Raw genomic sequence first — 21,062 nt, forward strand, 5'->3', positions numbered from 1 at the left:
TGGATTAATTTGGCCCAGTAGTTTCAGAGGAGAAGATTTTTGTAAAAGATTACTAAGATTTACGAAAAATGGTTAAAAATTGACTATAAAGGGCAATAACTCCTAAAGGGGTCAACTGACCATTTCCGTCATGTTGACTTATTTGTAAATCTTACTTTGCTGAACATAATGGCTTTTTACAGTTTATCTCTATCTATAATAATATACAAGATAATAACCAAAAACAGCAAAATTTCCTTAAAATTACTAATTCAGGGGCAGCAACCCAACAACAGGTTGTCAGATTCATCTGAAAATTTCAGGGTAGATAGATCTTCACCTAATAAACAATTTTACCAATGTCAGATTTGCTCTAAATGCTTTGGTTTTTAAGTTATAAGCAAAAAACTGCATTTTACCCTTATGTTCTATTTTTAGCCGTGGCGGCCATCTTGGTTGGTTGGCCGGGTCACCGGACACATTTTTTAAACTAGATACCCCAAAGATAATTGTGCCCAAGTTTGGATAAATTTGGCCCAGTAGTTTCAGAGGAGAAGATTTTTGTAAAAGATTACTAAGATTTACGAAAAATGGTTAAAAATTGACTATAAAGGGCAATAACTCCTATATGGGTCAACTGACCATTTCGGTCATGTTGACTTATTTGTAAATCTTACTGTGCTGAACATTATTGCTGTTTACAGTTTATCTCTATCTATAATAATATTCAAGATAATAACCATATAACGGCAAAATTTCCTTAAAATTGCCAATTCAGGGGCAGCAACCCAACAACGGGTTGTCCGATTCGTCTGAAAATTTCAGGGCAGATAGATCTTGACTTAATAAACAATTTAACCCGATGTCAGATTTGCTCTAAATGCTTCGGTTTCAGAGTTATAAGCCAAAAACTGCATTTGACCCCTATGTTCTATTTTTAGCCATGGCGGCCATCTTGGTTGGTTGGCCGGGTAACCGAACACATTTTTTAAACTAGATACCCCAATTATTATTGTGACCAAGTTTGGTTAAATTTGGCCCAGTAGTTTCAGAGGAGAAGATTTTTGTAAAAGTTAACGACGACGGACGACGGACGACGGACGACGCCGGACGACGGACGCCAAGTGATGAGAAAAGCTCACTTGGCCCTTCGGGCCAGGTGAGCTAAAAATATAGGTCACCAATGAGTAAATTTAAGATATTTCTATTTTAATGCCAAACAAGATGCTGTCACAACGACAGCAAACTGGATTTATTAACATTTATTTGTGTCCTGGCAATATCACAAGAACCATTACTCCTGAACGGTAAAAGTCAAAATCGTCATTATTGAACTTGACCTATATTTTGTCATCAGTAACAACATATAAAAATTTCAAAAGCTTTGGTTGAATGGTTCATTAGAAAATGCACGGACACGACTGGAAACACCATTTTTCAATCTTTCAAGAACCATAACTCCTGAACGGTAAAAGTCAAAATCGTCATAATTGAACTTGACCTCTATTTTGTCATCAGTAACAACATATAACAATTTCAAAAGCTTTGGTTGAATGGTTCATGAGAAAATGCACGGACACGACTGGAAACACCATTTTTTCAATCTTTCAAGAACCATAACTCCTGAACGGTAAAAGTCAAAATCGTCATAATTGAGCTTGACCTCCATTTTGTCATCAGTAACAACATATTAAAATTTGGGAAGCTTTGGAAGAACAGTTCATGCGTAAATGCACAGACATGACTGGAAACTCCATTTTTCAATCTTTCAAGAACCATAACTCCTGAACAGTAAAAGTCAAAATCGTCATTATTGAACTTGACATCCATTTTGTCATCAGTAACAACATATTAAAATTTGGAAAGCTTTGGTAGAACAGTTCATGCGTAAATGTACGGACACGACTGGAAACTCCATTTCTTAATCTTTCAAGAACCATTACTCCTGAACGGTAAAAGTCAAAATCGTCATTATTGAACTTGACCTCCATTTTGTCATCAGTAACAACATATTAAAATTTGGGAAGCTTTGGTAGAACAGTTCATGCGTAATGCACGGACACGACTGGAAACTCCATTTTTCAAACTTTCAAGAACCATAACTCCTGAACGGTAAAAGTCAAAATCGCCATTATTGAACTTGACCTTCATTTAGTTGTCAGTAACAACATATTAAAATTTTAAAAGCTTTGGTTGAACGGCTCATGAGTTAATGCACGGACAACATTTGATTGCCGCCCGTCCGCTCACCCGACTGCCAAACCGCCCGCCCGCCGTTCATCCCCAAATCAATAACCGACATTTTTGTCACAAAAATCCGGTTAAAAATGGCATTTTTGCACCAAAGGGAGATAATTTGGAGCTTTATCAATAATATCTACATTTTAAAAGTCACCTGAGGCCAACAAGAATTATTTTTTTGGAATGATTCTTGTACCATAATGATAAAGTAATAACTACTTAAGGTAATAAATGAAATTTGTAATGAAAAATTATTGTTTAATTTTTTTCTGAAAATCTTATACCCGTGAGCCTCCTTAAGAAAACTGTGTTCATTCATTAAGTGTAATAACACAAAGGTTTTTCCCTCCATGTAAAAGTTACGCACAGACTGATTTCTTCATATTTAGTTTAACCTGTTTATTATACAGGTATTTCATCATAAAGTTGTACTTTATTATATATTATCTGCATCTGTTTACCCTCAACTATTGTATTTGTATTTATATTGTAATTGTACTTTCTCTGTTGACTTGTATTTAGTTTTTAGAGAATAAAATATCTATCTATCAAATAAGAATTAAACTGAATGTTACCTCAAATGATTTCCTCCAAGGACTGCATCCTTGATCTATAAACCATTTCGTTGTTTCAATACATCCATTCCGAGCAGCATAATGTAAAGCTGTTTCTCCATCCTATAACAATATAAAAATATAAACATGTTAATGGTGTGTGATAACAAAATCATCAGAGGAGTCAAACAATTTACTGAATGTAAGAAATATAACATCAGGTAAGAAAATATCCAATTATATTTGTGTATTAACTATTAAATGGTAGATTAAGATATATAAATTCAATGTATATTTTCTGATTCAGTGAAACAAAACATGTAACAAAATAGTAAAGTCTTAATTATATAAGTGTAACAAGTCAAATAATAGCAACCCTCACTTTATATAAGTTTTACAAGTATTTGTTGTCCATTTAACATGTATGATCAACAACATGATTTTATTTTGATTCAGTAGAATGACCAAAGTTGAAAAACAAACTTTTTTCAAGAAACATTAAAACAAGTTATATTTTCTGATTCAGTACGAAAAGACAAGAAAAATAAGACCCCACTTTAAATAATTCTGTTAAGTATTGGTTATTGTTAAAAGATGTTTTACATTAGATCTGTAGAATTAACATTATCTAACTAAAGAAACAAAATAAAACCTTTACTATCCGATTCAGTTCTGTGTTACGAATAAAATGAGACCCCACTTTATATAATTCTAACAAAATGAAATATTTGTTGTCCATTAAATCTATCATTACCAAGGGTTCTGTGGCTTCTAACTGACTTCCGTGAGTGACTAGGTAGGTCACAATGTTGTGTAATAAATATAAACAAAATAAATATCACATGAATCAGTGGTCAAGTATTTGTTATTTTTAAAAGATGTTTTACATTAAATCTGTAGAATTAACATTATCTAACTAAAGAAACTTCTCATTAAAATCAGATGTTTATAAAATAATTTTTTGTCAAGAAACAAAATAAAACCTTTACTTTCTGATTCAGTTTTGTGTAACGAATAAAATGAGACCCCACTTTATATAATTCTAACAAATATTTGTTGTCCATTAAACTTGTCTGATTAACAACATGATTTTGTGTAGATTCTGTATAAAGTGATGTTTGGTCAGAGTAAGGTGATTATATCTATCATTACCAGGTCTGTAACTTCTAACTGACTTCCGTGAGTGACTAGGAAAGTCACCACCTCCAGGTGTCCTCCCATAGCCGCCATCATTAATGGTGTCAGTCCTCCCTGTAATATCAACATATAACAGACATCAAAACTTGTGTCATAAACTGGACAATGTTGTGTAATAAATATAAACAAAATATATATCACATGAATCAGTGGTCAAAACTGAATAAAATGACCAGTCACACTTGTATTTATATTCTACATAAACAACAAATAAACAACATGTTTTATTGTGAGATGTCAGAACTTCCATCAGAACTGTCAGGTTAAAAAAAAACTTTTTTTTAAGAAACATAAAAACAAGTTATATTTTCTGATTCAGTACGAAGAGACGAGAAAAATAAGACCCCACTTTATATAATTCTGTCAAGTATTTCTTATTTTTATTAAAAGATGTTTTACATTAGATCTGTAGAAATTAACATTATCTGACTAAAGATGTTAACACAACTTGTTCTCATCAACTTCTCATTAAATTCAGATGTCAACAAAATAATTTTTTGTCAGGAAACAAAATAAAACCTTAATTATCTGATTCAGTTCTGTGTTACGAATAAAATGAGACCCCACTTTATATAATTCTAACAAATATTTGTTGTCCATTAAACCTGTCTGATTAACAACATGGTTTTGTGTAGATTCTGTATAAAGTGATGTTTTGTCAGAGAAAGGTGATTATATCTATCATTACCGGGGATGTAGCTTCTAACTGACTGCCGTGAGTGACTAGGAAAGTCACCACCTCCAGGTGTCCTCCCCTAGCCGCGAACATTAATGGTGTCCATCCATTCTGTAATATCAACATATAACAGACATCAAAACTTGTGTCATGAACTAGACAATGTTGTGTAATAAATATAAACAAAATATATATCACATGAATCAGTGGTCAAAACTGAATAAAATGACCAGTCATACTTGTATTTATATTCTACATAAACAACAAATAAACAACATGTTTTATTGTGAGATGTCAGAACTTCCATCAGAACTGTCAGGTTAAAATTTTTTTTTTTTTTTAAGAAACATTAAAACGAGTTATATTTTCTGATTCAGTACGAAGAGACAAGAAAAATGAGACCCCACTTTATATAATTCTGTCAAGTATTTGTTATTTTTATCAGATGTTTTACATTAAATCTGTAGAATTAACATCATCTAACTAAAGAAGTTAACACAACTTTTTCTCATCAACTTCTCATTAAAATCAGATGTTTACAAAATAATTTTTCGTCAAGAAACAAAATAAAACCTTTACTATCTGATTCAGTTCTGTGTTACGAATAAAATGAGACCCCACTTTATATAATTCTAACAAATATTTGATGTCCATTAAACCTGTCTGATTAACAACATGATTTTGTGTAGATTCTGTATAAAGTAATGTTTGGTCAGAGTAAGGTGATTATATCTATCATTACCAAGGTGTCTGTAACTTCTAACTGACTTCCCTGAGTGACTAGGAAAGTCACTACCTCCAGGTGTCCTCCCTCAGCGGCCCACATTAATGGTGTCTTTCTCCACTGTAATATCAACATATAACAGACATCAAAACTTGTGTCATAAACTGGACAATGTTGTGTAATAAATATAAACAAAATATATATCACATGAATCAGTGGTCAAAACTGAATAAAATGACCAGTCACACTTTTATTTATATTCTACATAAACAACAAATAAACAACATGTTTTATTGTGAGATGTCAGAACTTCCATCAGAACTGTCAGGTTAAAAAAAAACTTTTTTCTAGAAACACAAAAAATATTTATATCAATGGACTCAGCTGGACAAGACAATTAAAATGAGACCCCACTTTATATAATTCTAACAAATATGTGTTGTCCATTAAACCTGTCTGATTAACAGTATTTTGTGTCGATTCAAAATAATGATCAAAGCTTAGAAAATATTTAGTGGTATCCGTGTAAAATGTTGGGTGTCTACCAGCTGCTTCATATCAAATGAGTTGTTGTGTATAAGAGTAATATAGCAATGGTGTATGTTTGTGGTGAGTATAAGGGTAATATAGCAATGGTGTATGTTTGTGGTGACTATAAGTAAAGAACTGCAATAAGCCAAGTTTATTTTTGTCAAGTTTGCATTGCCTATAAGTGTGATCTGTCACTTGTTTGTGATGAGTGTAATAATGGCATTGCTATGTCACATGTTGGTGCTGAGTATAAGAGTGTCATTGATATGTCACATGTTGGTGTTGAGGTAAAGAGTTTCATTGCTATGTCACATGTTGGTGTTGAGTATAAGAGTGTCATTGCTATGTCACGTGTTGGTGCTGAGTATAAGAGTGTCATTGCTATGTCACATGTTGGTGCTGAGTATAAGAGTGTCATTACTATGTCACATGTTGGTGTTGAGTATAAGAGTGTCATTGATATGTCACATGTTGGTGTTGAGTATACAAGTGTCATTGCTACACCACATGCTGGTGTTGAGTATAAGAGTGTCATTGCTATGTCACATTGGTGTAGAGGTAAAGAGTGTCATTGCTATGTCACATGTTGGTGTTGAGTATAAGAGTGTCATTGCTAAGTGACATGTTGATGTTGAGGTAAAGAGTGTCATTGCTATGTCACATGTTGGTGTTGAGTATAAGAGTGTCATTGCTATGTCATATGTTGGTGTTGACTATAAGAGTGTCATTGCTATGTCAAATGTTGGTGTTGTCTATAAGAGTGTCATTGCTACACCACATGCTGGTGTTGAGTATAAGAGTGTCATTGCTATGTTACATTGGTGTTGAGGAAAAGAGTGTCATTGCTATGTCACATGTTGGTGTTGACTATAAGAGTGTCATTGATATGTCTCAGGTTGGTGTTGACTATAAGAGTGTCATTGCTATGTCACATGTTGGTGTTGACTATAATAGTGTCATTGCTATGTCACATGTTAGTGTTGACTATAAGAGTTGCATTGCTAAGTGACATGTTGGTGTTGACTATAAGAGTGTCATTGCTATGTCACATGTTGGTGTTGAGGTAAGAAGTGTCATTGTTATGTCACATGTTAGTATTGACTATGAGAGTGTCATTGCTATGTCACATGTTGGTGTTGACTATAAGAGTGTCATTGCTATGTCACATGTTGGTGTTGACTAAGAGTGTCATTGATATGTCACATGTTTGTGTTGACTATAAGAGTGTCATTGCTAAGTGACATGTTGGTGTTGACTATAAGGGTGACATTGATATGTCACAAGAGTGTCATTGCTATGTCACATGTTTATGTTGAGGTAAAGTGTGTCATCTGGTCATTGCTATGTCAAATGTTGGTGTTGACTATCAGAGTGTCATTGATATGTCACATGTTGGTGTTGAGGTAAAGAGTGTCATTGCTATGTCACATGTTGGTGTTGAGGTAGAGTGTCATTGTTATGTCACATGTTGGTGTTGACTATAAGAGTAGCATTGGTATGTCACATGTTGTATGATCAGGTGTTGAGCATATGAGTGTCATTGGTATGTCACATGTTGGTGTTGACTATAAGAGTGTCATTGGTATGTCACATGTTGGTGTTGAGGTAAAGAGCGTCATTGCTATGTCACATGTTGGTGTTTAGGTAAAGAGTGTCATTGCTATGTCATATGTTGGTGTTGACTATAAGAGTGTCATTGCTGTGTCAAATGTTAGTGTTGAGTATAAGAGTGTCATTGCTAAGAGACATGATGGTGTTGAGGTAAAGAGTGTCATTGCTATGTCATATGTTGGTGTTGAGGTAAAGTGGCATTGCTATGTCACATGGTGGTGTTGACTATAAGAGTGTCATTGCTAAGTCACATGTTGGTGTTGAGGTAAAGAGTGTCATTGCTATGTCACATGTTGGTGTTGCCTATAAGAGTGTCATTGATCTGTCACATGTTGGTGTTGAGGTAAAGAGTGTCATTGCTATGTCACATGTTTGTGTTGACTATAAGAGTGTCATTGCTAAGTGACATGTTGGTGTTGACTATAAGGGTGACATTGATATGTCACAAGAGTGTCATTGCTATGTCACATGTTTATGTTGAGGTAAAGTGTGTCATCTGGTCATTGCTATGTCAAATGTTGGTGTTGACTATCAGAGTGTCATTGATATGTCACATGTTGGTGTTGAGGTAAAGAGTGTCATTGCTATGTCACATGTTGGTGTTGAGGTAGAGTGTCATTGTTATGTCACATGTTGGTGTTGACTATAAGAGTAGCATTGGTATGTCACATGTTGTATGATCAGGTGTTGAGCATATGAGTGTCATTGGTATGTCACATGTTGGTGTTGACTATAAGAGTGTCATTGGTATGTCACATGTTGGTGTTGAGGTAAAGAGCGTCATTGCTATGTCACATGTTGGTGTTTAGGTAAAGAGTGTCATTGCTATGTCACATGTTGGTGTTGAGCATATGAGTGTCATTGCTATGTCACATGTTGGTGTTGCCTATAAGAGTGTCATTGATCTGTCACATGTTGGTGTTGAGGTAAAGAGTGTCATTGCTATGTCACATGTTGGTGTTGAGCATATGAGTGTCATTGCTATGTCACATGTTGGTGTTGAGGTAAGGAGTGTCATTGCTATGTCACATGTTGGTGTTGACTATAAGAGTGTCATTGCTATGTCACATGTTGGTGTTGAGGTAAAGAGTGTCATTGCTATGTCACATGTTTGTGTTAAGCATATGAGTGTCATTGCTGTCACATGTTGGTGTTGACTATAAGAGTGTCATTGCTATGTCACATGTTAGTGTTGAGTATAAGAGTGGCATTGCTAAGTGACATGTTGGTGTTGACTATAAGAGTGACATTGCTATGTCACATGTTGGTGTCGAACATATGAGTGTCATTGCTATGTCACATGTTGGTGTTGAGCATATGAGTGTCATTGCCATGTCACATGTTGGTGTTGACTATAAGTGTGTCATTGCTATGTCACATGTTTATGTTGAGGTAAAGGGTGTCATCTGGTATTTGCTATGTCAAATGTTGGTGTTGACTATCAGAGTGTCATTGCTATGTCACATGTTGGTTTTGAGGTAAAGAATGTCATTGCTATGTCACATGTTGGTGTTGAGGTAAAGAGTGTCATTGTTATGTCACATGTTGGTGTTGACTATAAGAGTCTCATTGGTATGTCACATGTTGTATGATCAGGTGTCACATGTCATGTTCAGTACAGGAGTGGTAAATGAATGTTGTATGATGTGGTGTTACATGTCATGTTCAGTACAGGAGTGGTAAATGCAGGTTTTATGATCAGGTGTCACATGTCATGTTTAGTACAAGAGTGGTAAATGAATGTTGTATGATCAGGTGTCACATGTCATGTTCAGTAGAGGAGTGGTAAATGCATGGTGTATGATCAGGTGTCACATGTCATGTTCAGTACAGGAGTGGTAAATGCAGATTGTATAATCAGGTGTTACATGTCATGTTCAGTACCAGAGCGGTAAATGAATGTTGTATGATCAGGTGTCACATGTCATGTTAAGTACAGGAGTGGTAAATGCATGTTGTATAATCAGGTGTTACATGTCATGTTCAGTACTGGAGTGGTAAATGAATATTGTATGATCAGGTGTCACATATCATGTTCAGAACAGGAGTGGTTAATGAATGTTGTATGATCAGGTGTCACATGTCAAGTTTAGTACTGGAGTGGTAAATGAATGATGTATTATCAGGTGTCACATGTCATGTTCAGTACAGGAGTGGTAAATGAAAGTTGTATGATCAGGTGTCACATGTCATATTCAGTACAGGAGAGGTAAATGTATGTGGTATGATCAGGTGTCACATGTCATGTTCAGTATAGGAGTGGTAAATGAATGTTGTATGATGTGGTGTCACATGTCATGTTCAGTACAGGAGTGGTAAATGCATGTTGTATGATCAGGTGTCACATGTCATGTTTAGTATAGGAGTGGTCAATGAAAGTTGTATGATCAGGTGTCATGTCTCAAGTCATGGTCATGCAAGATTTTTTTGGGACCAAAGTAATGTTTTTTGTCTAGAATACTATGTTACGTGTAATAAAGTAAATCTATATTTCAATTGTATACAGTTACGAAGTATCAGACAGCAACTCTTTGACATACAAACTTGAGTGGTATTCATCAGTGTAATAAAGTTAATCACAATATATCATAATACTATGTTTTTTAATATTTTGAAGACAAGAGTATTTGCAATAAATAGAATGTACACTGAATCATAGAACACTAACAAGGGCAATGTTTAACTGATCCACATTATGTGTACTATATAATAAATATCTGTAAATGTGTTAAACATTTTACTTTACTTACAAAATTATCTCTACATTCCAAGTTAGCTCTGTTCTTTACACATAACTCCACCTCTTTTATATTCCCCTCCTCTGCAGCTGTAAGAAGTTTCTGTAAGCAAAACAAAGCTTTAACATTTTCCTCTAGAACATACAAATGTATTATAAATGAAATAATTGAATTTAACAAGCTACACTTTTACAGTTTCAAAAGTTTATACCAAATACAGTGATTACCAAGAAAGGGTGAAATTGTTGTCTATAATTTCAGTTTTTTTTTTATAAAAGTCTGTAGACAATTGTATTATGCATCAGTTTGGAGATCAGCCTAAGTTTTTGTTGAGGTTTGTGTTGCTCGGTCTTTAGTTTTTTATGTAATGTTTTGAATATAAAAAGAAGACGTGGTATGATTGCCAATGAGACAATTCTACAAAATAAACAAAATGACACAGAAAATAACAACTATAGGTCACTGTACAGCCTTCAACAATGATCAAAGCCCATATGGCATAGTCAGCTATAAAAGGCCCTGAAATGACTAATGAAGACTGTTGAATTTTGATTGTTTTTCATTTTGTTCCATGGCGTTGTCAGATTCTCTTCGACTTAAAGAGTTGTGAATGTCGTACAATATCTTACGTTTCTTTTTTTTTGTCTCCTGGAATTTTGTATATTGAAATTCTGTTCACTGTAGACATTTTGATTTCTCCTGTTCTCCCCCTGAGAATACTGCATGCCTGTATCTTATGTACAGTTTATAGACAACATAGGTCACATGACATAGGTCACATGACACTGAATTTTAAGAAGAAAAACTTACCCCATCCCAACTTGCCATTATATCCTGTAAAAGAAAATGAAATCATTGTATATATATACAATGTTATAAAAATAAGGAGATATGATTACCAATGAGACAACTATCCACTTAAGTTCAAATGAAGTGGATGTAAGCAATTATAGGCAATGGTACGGCCTTCAACAATAAGAACAAGAGGCTGTCAAGTGACAGCAAACCGGATTTTCCTGCATAGGTCGAACCCTGAACAGTTGAACAAGTATGGACACAACATTTAAGCTTAAAACAGCTCTGAATTTGGATTCTGAATGAATATTTATAATAGATTATTTTCTAATTAAGAGGGAATGCCACGAACCATCAAGCTTCCTCCCTAAAATTTATTGAAACTACATTTTTAAATTAATACAGTCAGGGGACTTACTGAAATAAGTGATTTTTAAATCACTTATTTGAGTAGCAAATTCAAAGTTTGGTCACAAATTGGGATTTTGTAGTTTTTTTTCAAAATTTTAAACACATAGGTTTAAATATATCTTTTAATTAGTAAAATTGAAAAAAAATGAACTTTTTGCTTCTTTTAAGTAGCAAGGTTTATGCCTTTGGTGCTATCATTTAGCTGAAAATTATATTTTAGTTGAAAAAATGCTACAATAATGGCTTTACATATATAATGAACTGATACTTTCTTAACAGATTTTTCACAGCAGTGGGAGTATTTTTCCTGTAAAGTTCAAGGTTTCATCTTTCAGATTATGCAATAAAATTCTACTGTTCGCGATAAAAATTTCACTGTTCGGGGGTGTTGAAATTAGTGGGGGTTATTAAAATAATACTTAAATAAGTGATTTTTGAGGAGGAAATTGAGGTATGATACTTAAACAAGTGATTTTAATGTCATTATCCTAGATTTAGTACAAGGTCATCACCTGAAATGACCTGGTCATCCTAGACAACACAGATGTTGGTTCTGATAAGTTTAGAAAAACAAGAGGCTCTCAAGAGCCTGAATCGCTCACCTGAATTTTTTTGGTTTAATCTCTCATCAATGATTATTTTGGCTTTTCAATTTATTTAAATGTTCTTTGAATCGTCCTATTTTCTTCAAAAGCAAAAAAAAATCATTTTCTCCTATGTTCTATTTTAGCCATAGGAGCTATGTTTCTTGACATACAAGGAAATGAAATATAAAATTTATACTAGATACTCTGAAACTCTGAAACTCATTAAGCCTAAGTTTGGCTGAAATTGATACAGCAGTTTCATAAGAGAAGATTTTTTAAAGTAAGTCAACATGATGAACAAATTGTGAAAAAAGTCTTTAAAGGGCAATAACTCCTAAAGAGGTCAATTGACAATTTTGGTCATATTAACTTATTTGTAGATCTTACTTTGCTGATCATATTTGCTGTTTACAGTTTATCTTTATCTATAATAATATTCAAGATAATGACCAAAAACTGCAAAATTTCCTTAAAATTACCAATTAAGTGGCAGCAACCCAACAATTGGATGTTTGATTCATCTGAAAATTTCAGGGCTGATAGATATTGACCTAATGAACATTTTTACTCCATGTCAGATTTGTTCTTAATGCTTTCGTTTTTGAGATATAAGCCAAAAACTGCATTTGACCCCTATGTTCTATTTTAAGTAATGGCGGCCATGTTTTTTGACGGATCAAAAATCAAAGCACACACTTTGTGAAGGATAATCTAAGGAACAACCATGCTAAGTTTTAACCAAATCCATTCAGTAGTTTCAGAGGAGAAGATTTTTTAAAGTTAGCAAATATGATGAACAAATTGTGAAAAATTGTCATTAAAGGACAATAACCCCTTAAGGGGTCAATTGACAATTTTGGTCATATTAACTTATTTGTAGATCTTACTTTGCTGATCTTTTTTGCTGTTTACAGTTTATCTTTATCTATAATAATATTCAAGATAATGACCAAAAACTGCAAAATTTCCTTAAAATTACCAATTAAGTGGCAGCAACCCAACAATGGTTTGTTTGATTCATCTGAAAATTTCTGGGCTGATAGATCTTGACCTAATAAACATTTTTACCCCATGTCAGATTTGCTCTAAATGCTTTCGTTTTTGAGATATAAGCCAAAAACTGCATTTGACCCCTATGTTCTATTTTAAGTAACGGCGGCCATGTTTTTTGACGGATCAAAAATCGAAGCGCACATTTTGTGCAGGATATACTAAGGAACAATCATGTTAAGTTTCATTCAAATCCATTCAGTAGTTTCAGAGGAGAAGATGTTTGAAAAATTGTTAACGACGACAGACGACGACGACGACGACGACGACGACGACGTCGACGACGACGGACGCCAAGTGATGAGAAAAGCTCACATGGCCTTTTAGGCCAGGTGAGCTAATAATTAGTCCCTGGATCATTTGTATTCTATATTTTTCTAGTGATTAATTTGTACTACTTAAATAGGTGATTATTCAAGAAAGACAACTCTTACTTCCAACTTTTATGGAAATAATGTTACTTAAACCAGTGATTTATAAAATCACTCATTTAAGTAAGTCCCCTGACTGTTAATAATGAAAATGATATACCAATGGTAGCACTTGAACTCTTCAATTTGGAGGTAAAAACACAGTAGCGTCTAGATTCTACACACTTGGTAAAGCCGGAAACAAAAATATACGTCAACATTCATGCATTTGTGCATGAAACATACACTCGAACTTCTATTAGTTGATTAGTCTCAAAGGAGCAATTTGAAAGCTTTGCGCAAATACTTAAGATCTTTACGCAATCAGTTTCTTCGTTGAATTAATAGAGATGAAACATTGAACTCTTTTAAAAAATTATGAACTAACCTGGGAAAAATCATTAAAGTCATAATTTTACATCTCAAAACTTGAGAATTTTGGTGAGATTGTAAAAAAAATTACTTGTATAAGTAAATTTTTGAGAAAATTAAGGGGAGATTTTTCAAACATTATAATTTACTTATATAAGTATCTTTTTGTTTACTTCTTCAAGTAAATAAAAATTACTTATACAAGTAGTACCCCTGACTGGTCAAGGGTGAAGAGAAGGGGAGTAGATCGTAACCCTTGGCTAGCAAAGAAGAGTAAATCGTATCTGACTGACAAAACAACATTAAAAAACAATGGATGCCATCAACTGGAAATGAAGACAATTACAATACCGGATCAGATTCTGGGGTCGGATAATGGTATTTTCAGGGTTTTGCGATCGGGACGGGACGATTTCAGAGGGGCGGGCGGGGATGAATATTTATCAATTCACTTTAATTAGCCAAATGGACAGGAAGAGACTACAGAACACAAATAAGATTTAATAGATGAAAACCGACAGAATTTATCAGAAGGAAAAGGAGGATTACATTAGTTTTTAGGTTCCTCTAACAAATTGCAGCACGAAGTGTCAGAATCAATAACATGTCATCTTTAAGTGGCAGGGTTTGCAAATACCCGGGTTTTATTAGTATTGCCCATCCAAGGGGGAAAAACTGGGAAAACCCGGGTTTTACTGAGTTTTACTGGGTTATATAGTATACTGGCTTGAATTTTATAGATAATTCAGTAATCAAACACAAATACAATACATTTAAGATATATATAAACAAGTTTACTTGTTTGACAGTCTTATAATATATACATACAAAATTACAAGTGTATACATTTGAGAAAGAATTATTCTAATAACTCTGATAAAAAAAAAAATTCATCTACATTTAACTAGTATAAAGAATTTAACGATGACATGAACATGTAAGAAAAATTACTTTTAAATAATTTATATGTACAAAACTAATTAATGAGTAAATTATTCAGATTAGAACACAGATATGTTTATTTATAACAATAATCAGTCTTTTCATATTTATAAGAGTTAATGGCAAGACCCTGTAGGGTGTTTATTTAGCAATCATGATTGCATATCAATGCTTGGAAATTAATAATCCTAAAATGTGCAAATCTTGTATTTTGCCTACATAGAAATTATGTGGAGAAGAGAATGAAATTGAATTTGTAATCTTCTAGAAAATACTCTCAATGGTTATATGTATAACATGTATATATTTAGCTATAATACTATGAAACTACAAGTCTTTACTATTTTGTTTTGAAATAAGTTTAAAAAATCATATTGCCAAGTATTACCCGTTTCAGGGAGTATTTCCCAGCCCAGGAAAACCCGGGCGGGTAATACTTTGCCAACCCTGCTAAGTGGTCACTACCATGATTATATATGTCAAATGGTAGATTATACCTGATTTAATGTAAATTCCACCAATTAATGGTAATTCCTGACCTATTTACATTGTAAGCACAATTTTGATTCTAAATGAAAGGTTCACGACAAGTTTTTTATAAAAACAAAACTTGTCACAAAAAAAAGTGACAAACATCAGCGCTGCCCGGTCTCACTAATTAGCGACAAGAATAATGTTAGCGATAAGAAGCATCAAGAAGCGACAAGAAGATTTTTTTAGCGACAAGAAGCGACAAGTAATATGTGATAATTAAATAAATGGGGAATGTGTCCATGGGACACAGATGATACCCCCGCTTGCATATCATATAACGCTATAAAAGGGGCATAACTGTAGAACAGTAATATTGACACCCCTAAAATTTAAACTTGATCTGTATTTTGTGGTAATAAGCATAGTGTATAAATGTCATAACATTTGGTTGAGGCAAACTAAAGTAAGAGAACGGAAATGAAAAATTCAGCAATTTTTTCATTGGTAAAGGGGCATAACTCTAGATTGGTTTAAGTGACGCCACCAAAAAAAAAAACTTGATTTGTGTTTTGTGGTAATAAGCATTGTGTATAAGCTTAAGTTTCATAACATTTGGTTGAGGCAAACTAAAGTAAGAGAACAGAAGCAAACTTTGGGACGTACGGACGTACGTACGTACAGACAGACAAGGGTAAAACTTAATGCCCCCTCCGTTATGGCCGGGGCATAAAAAATTCTGTGAAGTAGTTAATTGTGTACACTTTGCCTTATAATTGTTGTTTTGAAAGAAATTTGTTTAAGTAAAGCCTCTGTCTAATTATCAATATGATTAAACATGTTAAATACCCAATGTGAAATCTCTGAGTTCTGCAATTGTCAATAATTGATTACACGTGGGCCTTCGTCAAACTCTTATTGCAACTTCCGCATATTATTGTAGTCTGTCTTCATGGCCGGGGCATAAAAAAATCTGTGGAGTAGTTAATTGTGTACACTTTGCCTTATAATTGTTGTTTTGAAAGAAACTTGTTTAAGTAAAGCCTCTGTCTAATTATCAATATGATTAAACATGTTAAATACCCAATGTGAAATCTGTTGGCCAGAGTTCTGCAATTGTCAATAATGGATTACACGTGGGCCTTCGTCAAGGATAAAACTTAATGCCCCCTTCGTTACGGCCGGGGCATAAACAATTCTCTGAAGTAGTTAATTGTGTACAGTACTTTGCCTTTAGGTTGTTTTGAAAGAAACTTGTTTAAGTAAAGCCTCTGTCTAATTATCAATATGATTAAACATGTTAAATACCCAATGTGAAATCTGTTGGTCAGAGTTCTGCAATTGTCAATAAGGGATTACACGTGGGCCTTCGTCAAACTCTTATTGCAACTTCAGCATATTATTGTACAGTCTGTCTTCATGGCCTGAATGCCACTTTATATTACATAAATGTTTACCCCATCTGCCACCAGTCAATGAGCCTGATAAGAATCTGCAAATAAAGATTGATATAAAATGTTAAACATGTAAATTATCATTGATATGGTCATAATTATAAGTGTTTACAAAACTTTGAATTTTTGAAATACTTAGACTTTTCTACCTCAGGAATAGATTACCTTAGCTGTATTTGGCAAAACTTTTAGGAAGTTTTGGTCTTCAACATGCTCAATGGTCTTCAACTTTGTACTTTATTTGGACTTAATTTTTTTTTATTCGAGTGTCACTGATGAGTCTTTTGTAGACGACACGCGCGTCTGGCACAAATACAAAATTTCAATCCTGGTATCTTTGATGAGTTTATTTATAAACAGATGTAAACCTGTAAAAAACCCAACAAAATCCTGGGTCCAATAATATCAAATGTAATGCCAATAAAATTCGCTGACAATACAATGAAGGTCATACAGTTCCCTCGTAATTCACTGACAATACAATACAGTTAAGGTCATACAGTTCCCTCGTAATTACAATACAGTGAAGGTCATACAGTTCCCTCGTAATTCAGATTACAGTGAAGGTCATACAGTTCCCTCGTAATTCAGATTACAGTGAAGGTCATACAGTTCCCTCGTAATTCCCTGACAATACAGTGAAGGTCATACAGTTCCCTCGTAATTCGCTGACAATACAGTGAAGATCATACAGTTCCCTCGTAATTCGCTGACAATACAATGAAGGTCATACAGTTCCCTCGTAATTCGCTGACAATACAATGAAGGTCATACAGTTCCCTCGTAATTCGCTGACAATACAATGAAGGTCATACAGTTCCCTCGTAATTCGCTGACAATACAGTTAAGATCATACAGTTCCCTCGTAATTCACTGACAATACAGTGAAGGTCATACAGTTCCCTCGTAATTCACTGACAATACAATGAAGGTCATACAGTTCCCTCGTAATTCGCTGACAATACAATGAAGGTCATACAGTTCCCTCGTAATTCGCTGACAATACAATGAAGGTCATACAGTTCCCTCGTAATTCGCTGACAATACAATGAAGGTCATACAGTTCCCTCGTAATTCGCTGACAATACAATGAAGGTCATACAGTTCCCTCGTAATTGGCTGACAATACAATGAAGGTCATACAGTTCCCTCGTAATTCGCTGACAATATAATGAAGGTCATACAGTTCCCTCGTAATTCGCTGACAATACAATACAGTGAAGGTCATACAGTTCCCTCGTAATTCACTGACAATACAGTGAAGGTCATACAGTTCCCTCGTAATTCAGATTACAGTGAAGGTCATACAGTTCCCTCGTAATTCACTGACAATACAGTGAAGGTCATACAGTTCCCTCATAATTCACTGACAATACAGTGAAGGTCATACAGTTCCCTCGTAATTCAGATTACAGTGAAGGTCATACAGTTCCCTCGTAATTCACTGACAATACAGTGAAGGTCATACAGTTCCCTCGTAATTCACTGACAATACAGTGAAGGTCATACAGTTCCCTCGTAATTCGCTGACAATACAATGAAGGTCATACAGTTCCCTCGTAATTCGCTGACAATACAATGAAGGTCATACAGTTCCCTCGTAATTCGCTGACAATACAATGAAGGTCATACAGTTCCCTCGTAATTCGCTGACAATATAATGAAGGTCATACAGTTCCCTCGTAATTCGCTGACAATACAATGAAGGTCATACAGTTCCCTCGTAATTCACTGACAATACAATGAAGGTCATACAGTTCCCTCGTAATTCACTGACAATACAATGAAGGTCATACAGTTCCCTCGTAATTCACTGACAATACAGTGAAGGTCATACAGTTCCCTCGTAATTCGCTGACAATACAGTGAAGGTCATACAGTTCCCTCGTAATTCACTGACAATACAGTGAAGGTCATACAGTTCCCTCGTAATTCACTGACAATACAGTGAAGGTCATACAGTTCCCTCGTAATTCGCTGACAATACAGTGAAGGTCATACAGTTCCCTCGTAATTACAATACAATGAAGGTCATACAGTTCCCTCGTAATTCGCTGACAATACAGTGAAGGTCATACAGTTCCCTCGTAATTCGCTGACAATACAATGAAGGTCATACAGTTCCCTCGTAATTCACTGACAATACAGTGAAGGTCATACAGTTCCCTCGTAATTCAGATTACAGTGAAGGTCATACAGTTCCCTCGTAATTCGCTGACAATACAGTGAAGGTCATACAGTTCCCTCGTAATTCACTGACATTACAGTGAAGGTCATACAGTTCCCTCGTAATTCAGATTACAGTGAAGGTCATACAGTTCCCTCGTAATTCGCTGACAATACAGTGAAGGTCATACAGTTCCCTCGTAATTCGCTGACAATACAGTGAAGGTTTTATAAAGAACATTGTGTACTTATCTAATCGAAATTTCTTGATTGCAGGTGCGTAATTAGTGGTATGTACTTGTATACAAGACAGGCATGTGATATCTAATTCATGTTTCAGATTGCAGGTGCGTAATTAGTGGTATGTACTTGTACACAAGACAGGCACGTGATATCTAATTCTTGATTGCAGGTGCGTATTTAGTGGTATGTACTTGTACACAAGACAGGCATGTGATATCTAATTCATGTTTCAGATTGCAGGTGCGTAATTAGTGGTATGTACTTGTACACAAGACAGGCACGTGATATCTAATTCTTGATTGCAGGTGCGTATTTAGTGGTATGTACTTGTACACAAGACAGGCATGTGATATCTAATTCATGTTTCAGATTGCAGGTGCGTAATTAGTGGTATGTACTTGTACACAAGACAGGCACGTGATATCTAATTCTTGATTGCAGGTGCGTATTTAGTGGTATGTACTTGTACACAAGACAGGCACGTGATATCTAATTCTTGATTGCAGGTGCGTATTTAGTGGTATGTACTTGTACACAAGACAGGCATGTGATATCTAATTCTTGATTGCAGGTGTGTAATTAGTGGTATGTACTTGTACACAAGACAGGCACGTGATATCTAATTCATGTTTCAGATTGCAGGTGCGTAATTAGTGGTATGTACTTGTACACAAGACAGGCACGTGATATCTAATTCTTGATTGCAGGTGCGTATTTAGTGGTATGTACTTGTACACAAGACAGGCATGTGATATCTAATTCATGTTTCAGATTGCAGGTGCGTAATTAGTGGTATGTACTTGTACACAAGACAGGCACTAATATCTAATTCTTGATTGCAGGTGTGTATTTAGTGGTGTGTACTTGTACACAAGACAGGCACGTGATATCTTGATTGCAGGTGTGTATTTAGTGGTGTGTACTTGTACACAAGACAGGCATGTGATATCTTGATTGCAGGTGTGTATTTAGTGGTGTGTACTTGTACACAAGACAGGCATGTGATATCTTGATTGCAGGTGTGTATTTAGTGGTATGTACTTGTACACAAGACAGGCACGTGATATCTTGATTGCAGGTGTGTATTTAGTGGTATGTACTTGTACACAAGACAGGCACGTGATATCTTGATTGCAGGTGTGTATTTAGTGGTATGTACTTGTATACAAGACAGGCACGTGATATCTAATTCATGTTTCAGATTGCTAGAGTAAAGGAGGAGGCTAGATACGGGGAATTCTGTAATTCGAAGAGTGAAGCCTATGATTCACATACATGTACTTGTCTATTTGTTATATTACAGTGTTTTTGTTAAACAACTGATTAACATTGTTATCACCAGTGTTCTCCCCAGGCCGTTTTAGCGCCGCGATTTTCAGCGCTATTTCAATTTCCCGCTGTCCTATTGCACTGACCGCGTCGCTATCCCGTTCAACCGCGTTGCTATATTTTTTTTCGTATTTTTTAAAATTTCCCGCTTATTTTTCTTTTCGGATCACGTGATTGACTGGTTAACGATTTTCGAAAGAATTATTTCCGTTGTATTAAAGTAACTCCGCGGGACCAGTCTAATAAATTTTACAAAATGGCGTCGTTGAGAGATCAAAATAAACAAAGATTTCAACATTGACATCTATTTAATGAATATATAGAGGCATATATGAATGAAATAAGAAAAAATGAATTGACCGCATTTCCCAACGACATTCACAAACTTGTTTAACGAACTTTGAACAAACACTGATTTTAAGAACGATCAAATTGGCTTCAATGAGCTAGTCTTTGAATTGAAGTATTAATTATCACCCAATCGAACTAATACCTGTTTAATCAGCAATTCTACAGTAATGAATTTTACCCTTTGAAAACAATTAAGAGGATATGATTAGAAAAACAAACCCCAAGCTGAT

The 21,062-nt window shown here is 34.7% G+C and overlaps 1 protein-coding gene across 1 annotated transcript in view; it reads right to left on the minus strand.

Moving 5' to 3' along the window:
• The window catches only part of LOC139494781 (uncharacterized), a 100,500-nt gene that overhangs the window by 60,762 nt on the left and 18,676 nt on the right, over positions 1 to 21,062 (minus strand). Inside the window, exons 2-7 of the mRNA XM_071282973.1 lie at positions 16,598 to 16,781; positions 11,062 to 11,085; positions 10,264 to 10,353; positions 4,660 to 4,758; positions 3,927 to 4,025; positions 2,796 to 2,897 (exon numbers count right to left, since the gene is read on the minus strand). Coding sequence (XP_071139074.1) covers positions 2,796 to 2,897; positions 3,927 to 4,025; positions 4,660 to 4,758; positions 10,264 to 10,353; positions 11,062 to 11,079 — 408 coding nt within the window. The 5' untranslated portion in view covers positions 11,080 to 11,085; positions 16,598 to 16,781. The remainder of the gene's footprint in view (positions 1 to 2,795; positions 2,898 to 3,926; positions 4,026 to 4,659; positions 4,759 to 10,263; positions 10,354 to 11,061; positions 11,086 to 16,597; positions 16,782 to 21,062) is intronic.

The sequence above is a fragment of the Mytilus edulis genome, chromosome 11 (assembly GCF_963676685.1).
Source record: "Mytilus edulis chromosome 11, xbMytEdul2.2, whole genome shotgun sequence".
Lineage (NCBI taxonomy): Eukaryota > Metazoa > Mollusca > Bivalvia > Mytilida > Mytilidae > Mytilus > Mytilus edulis.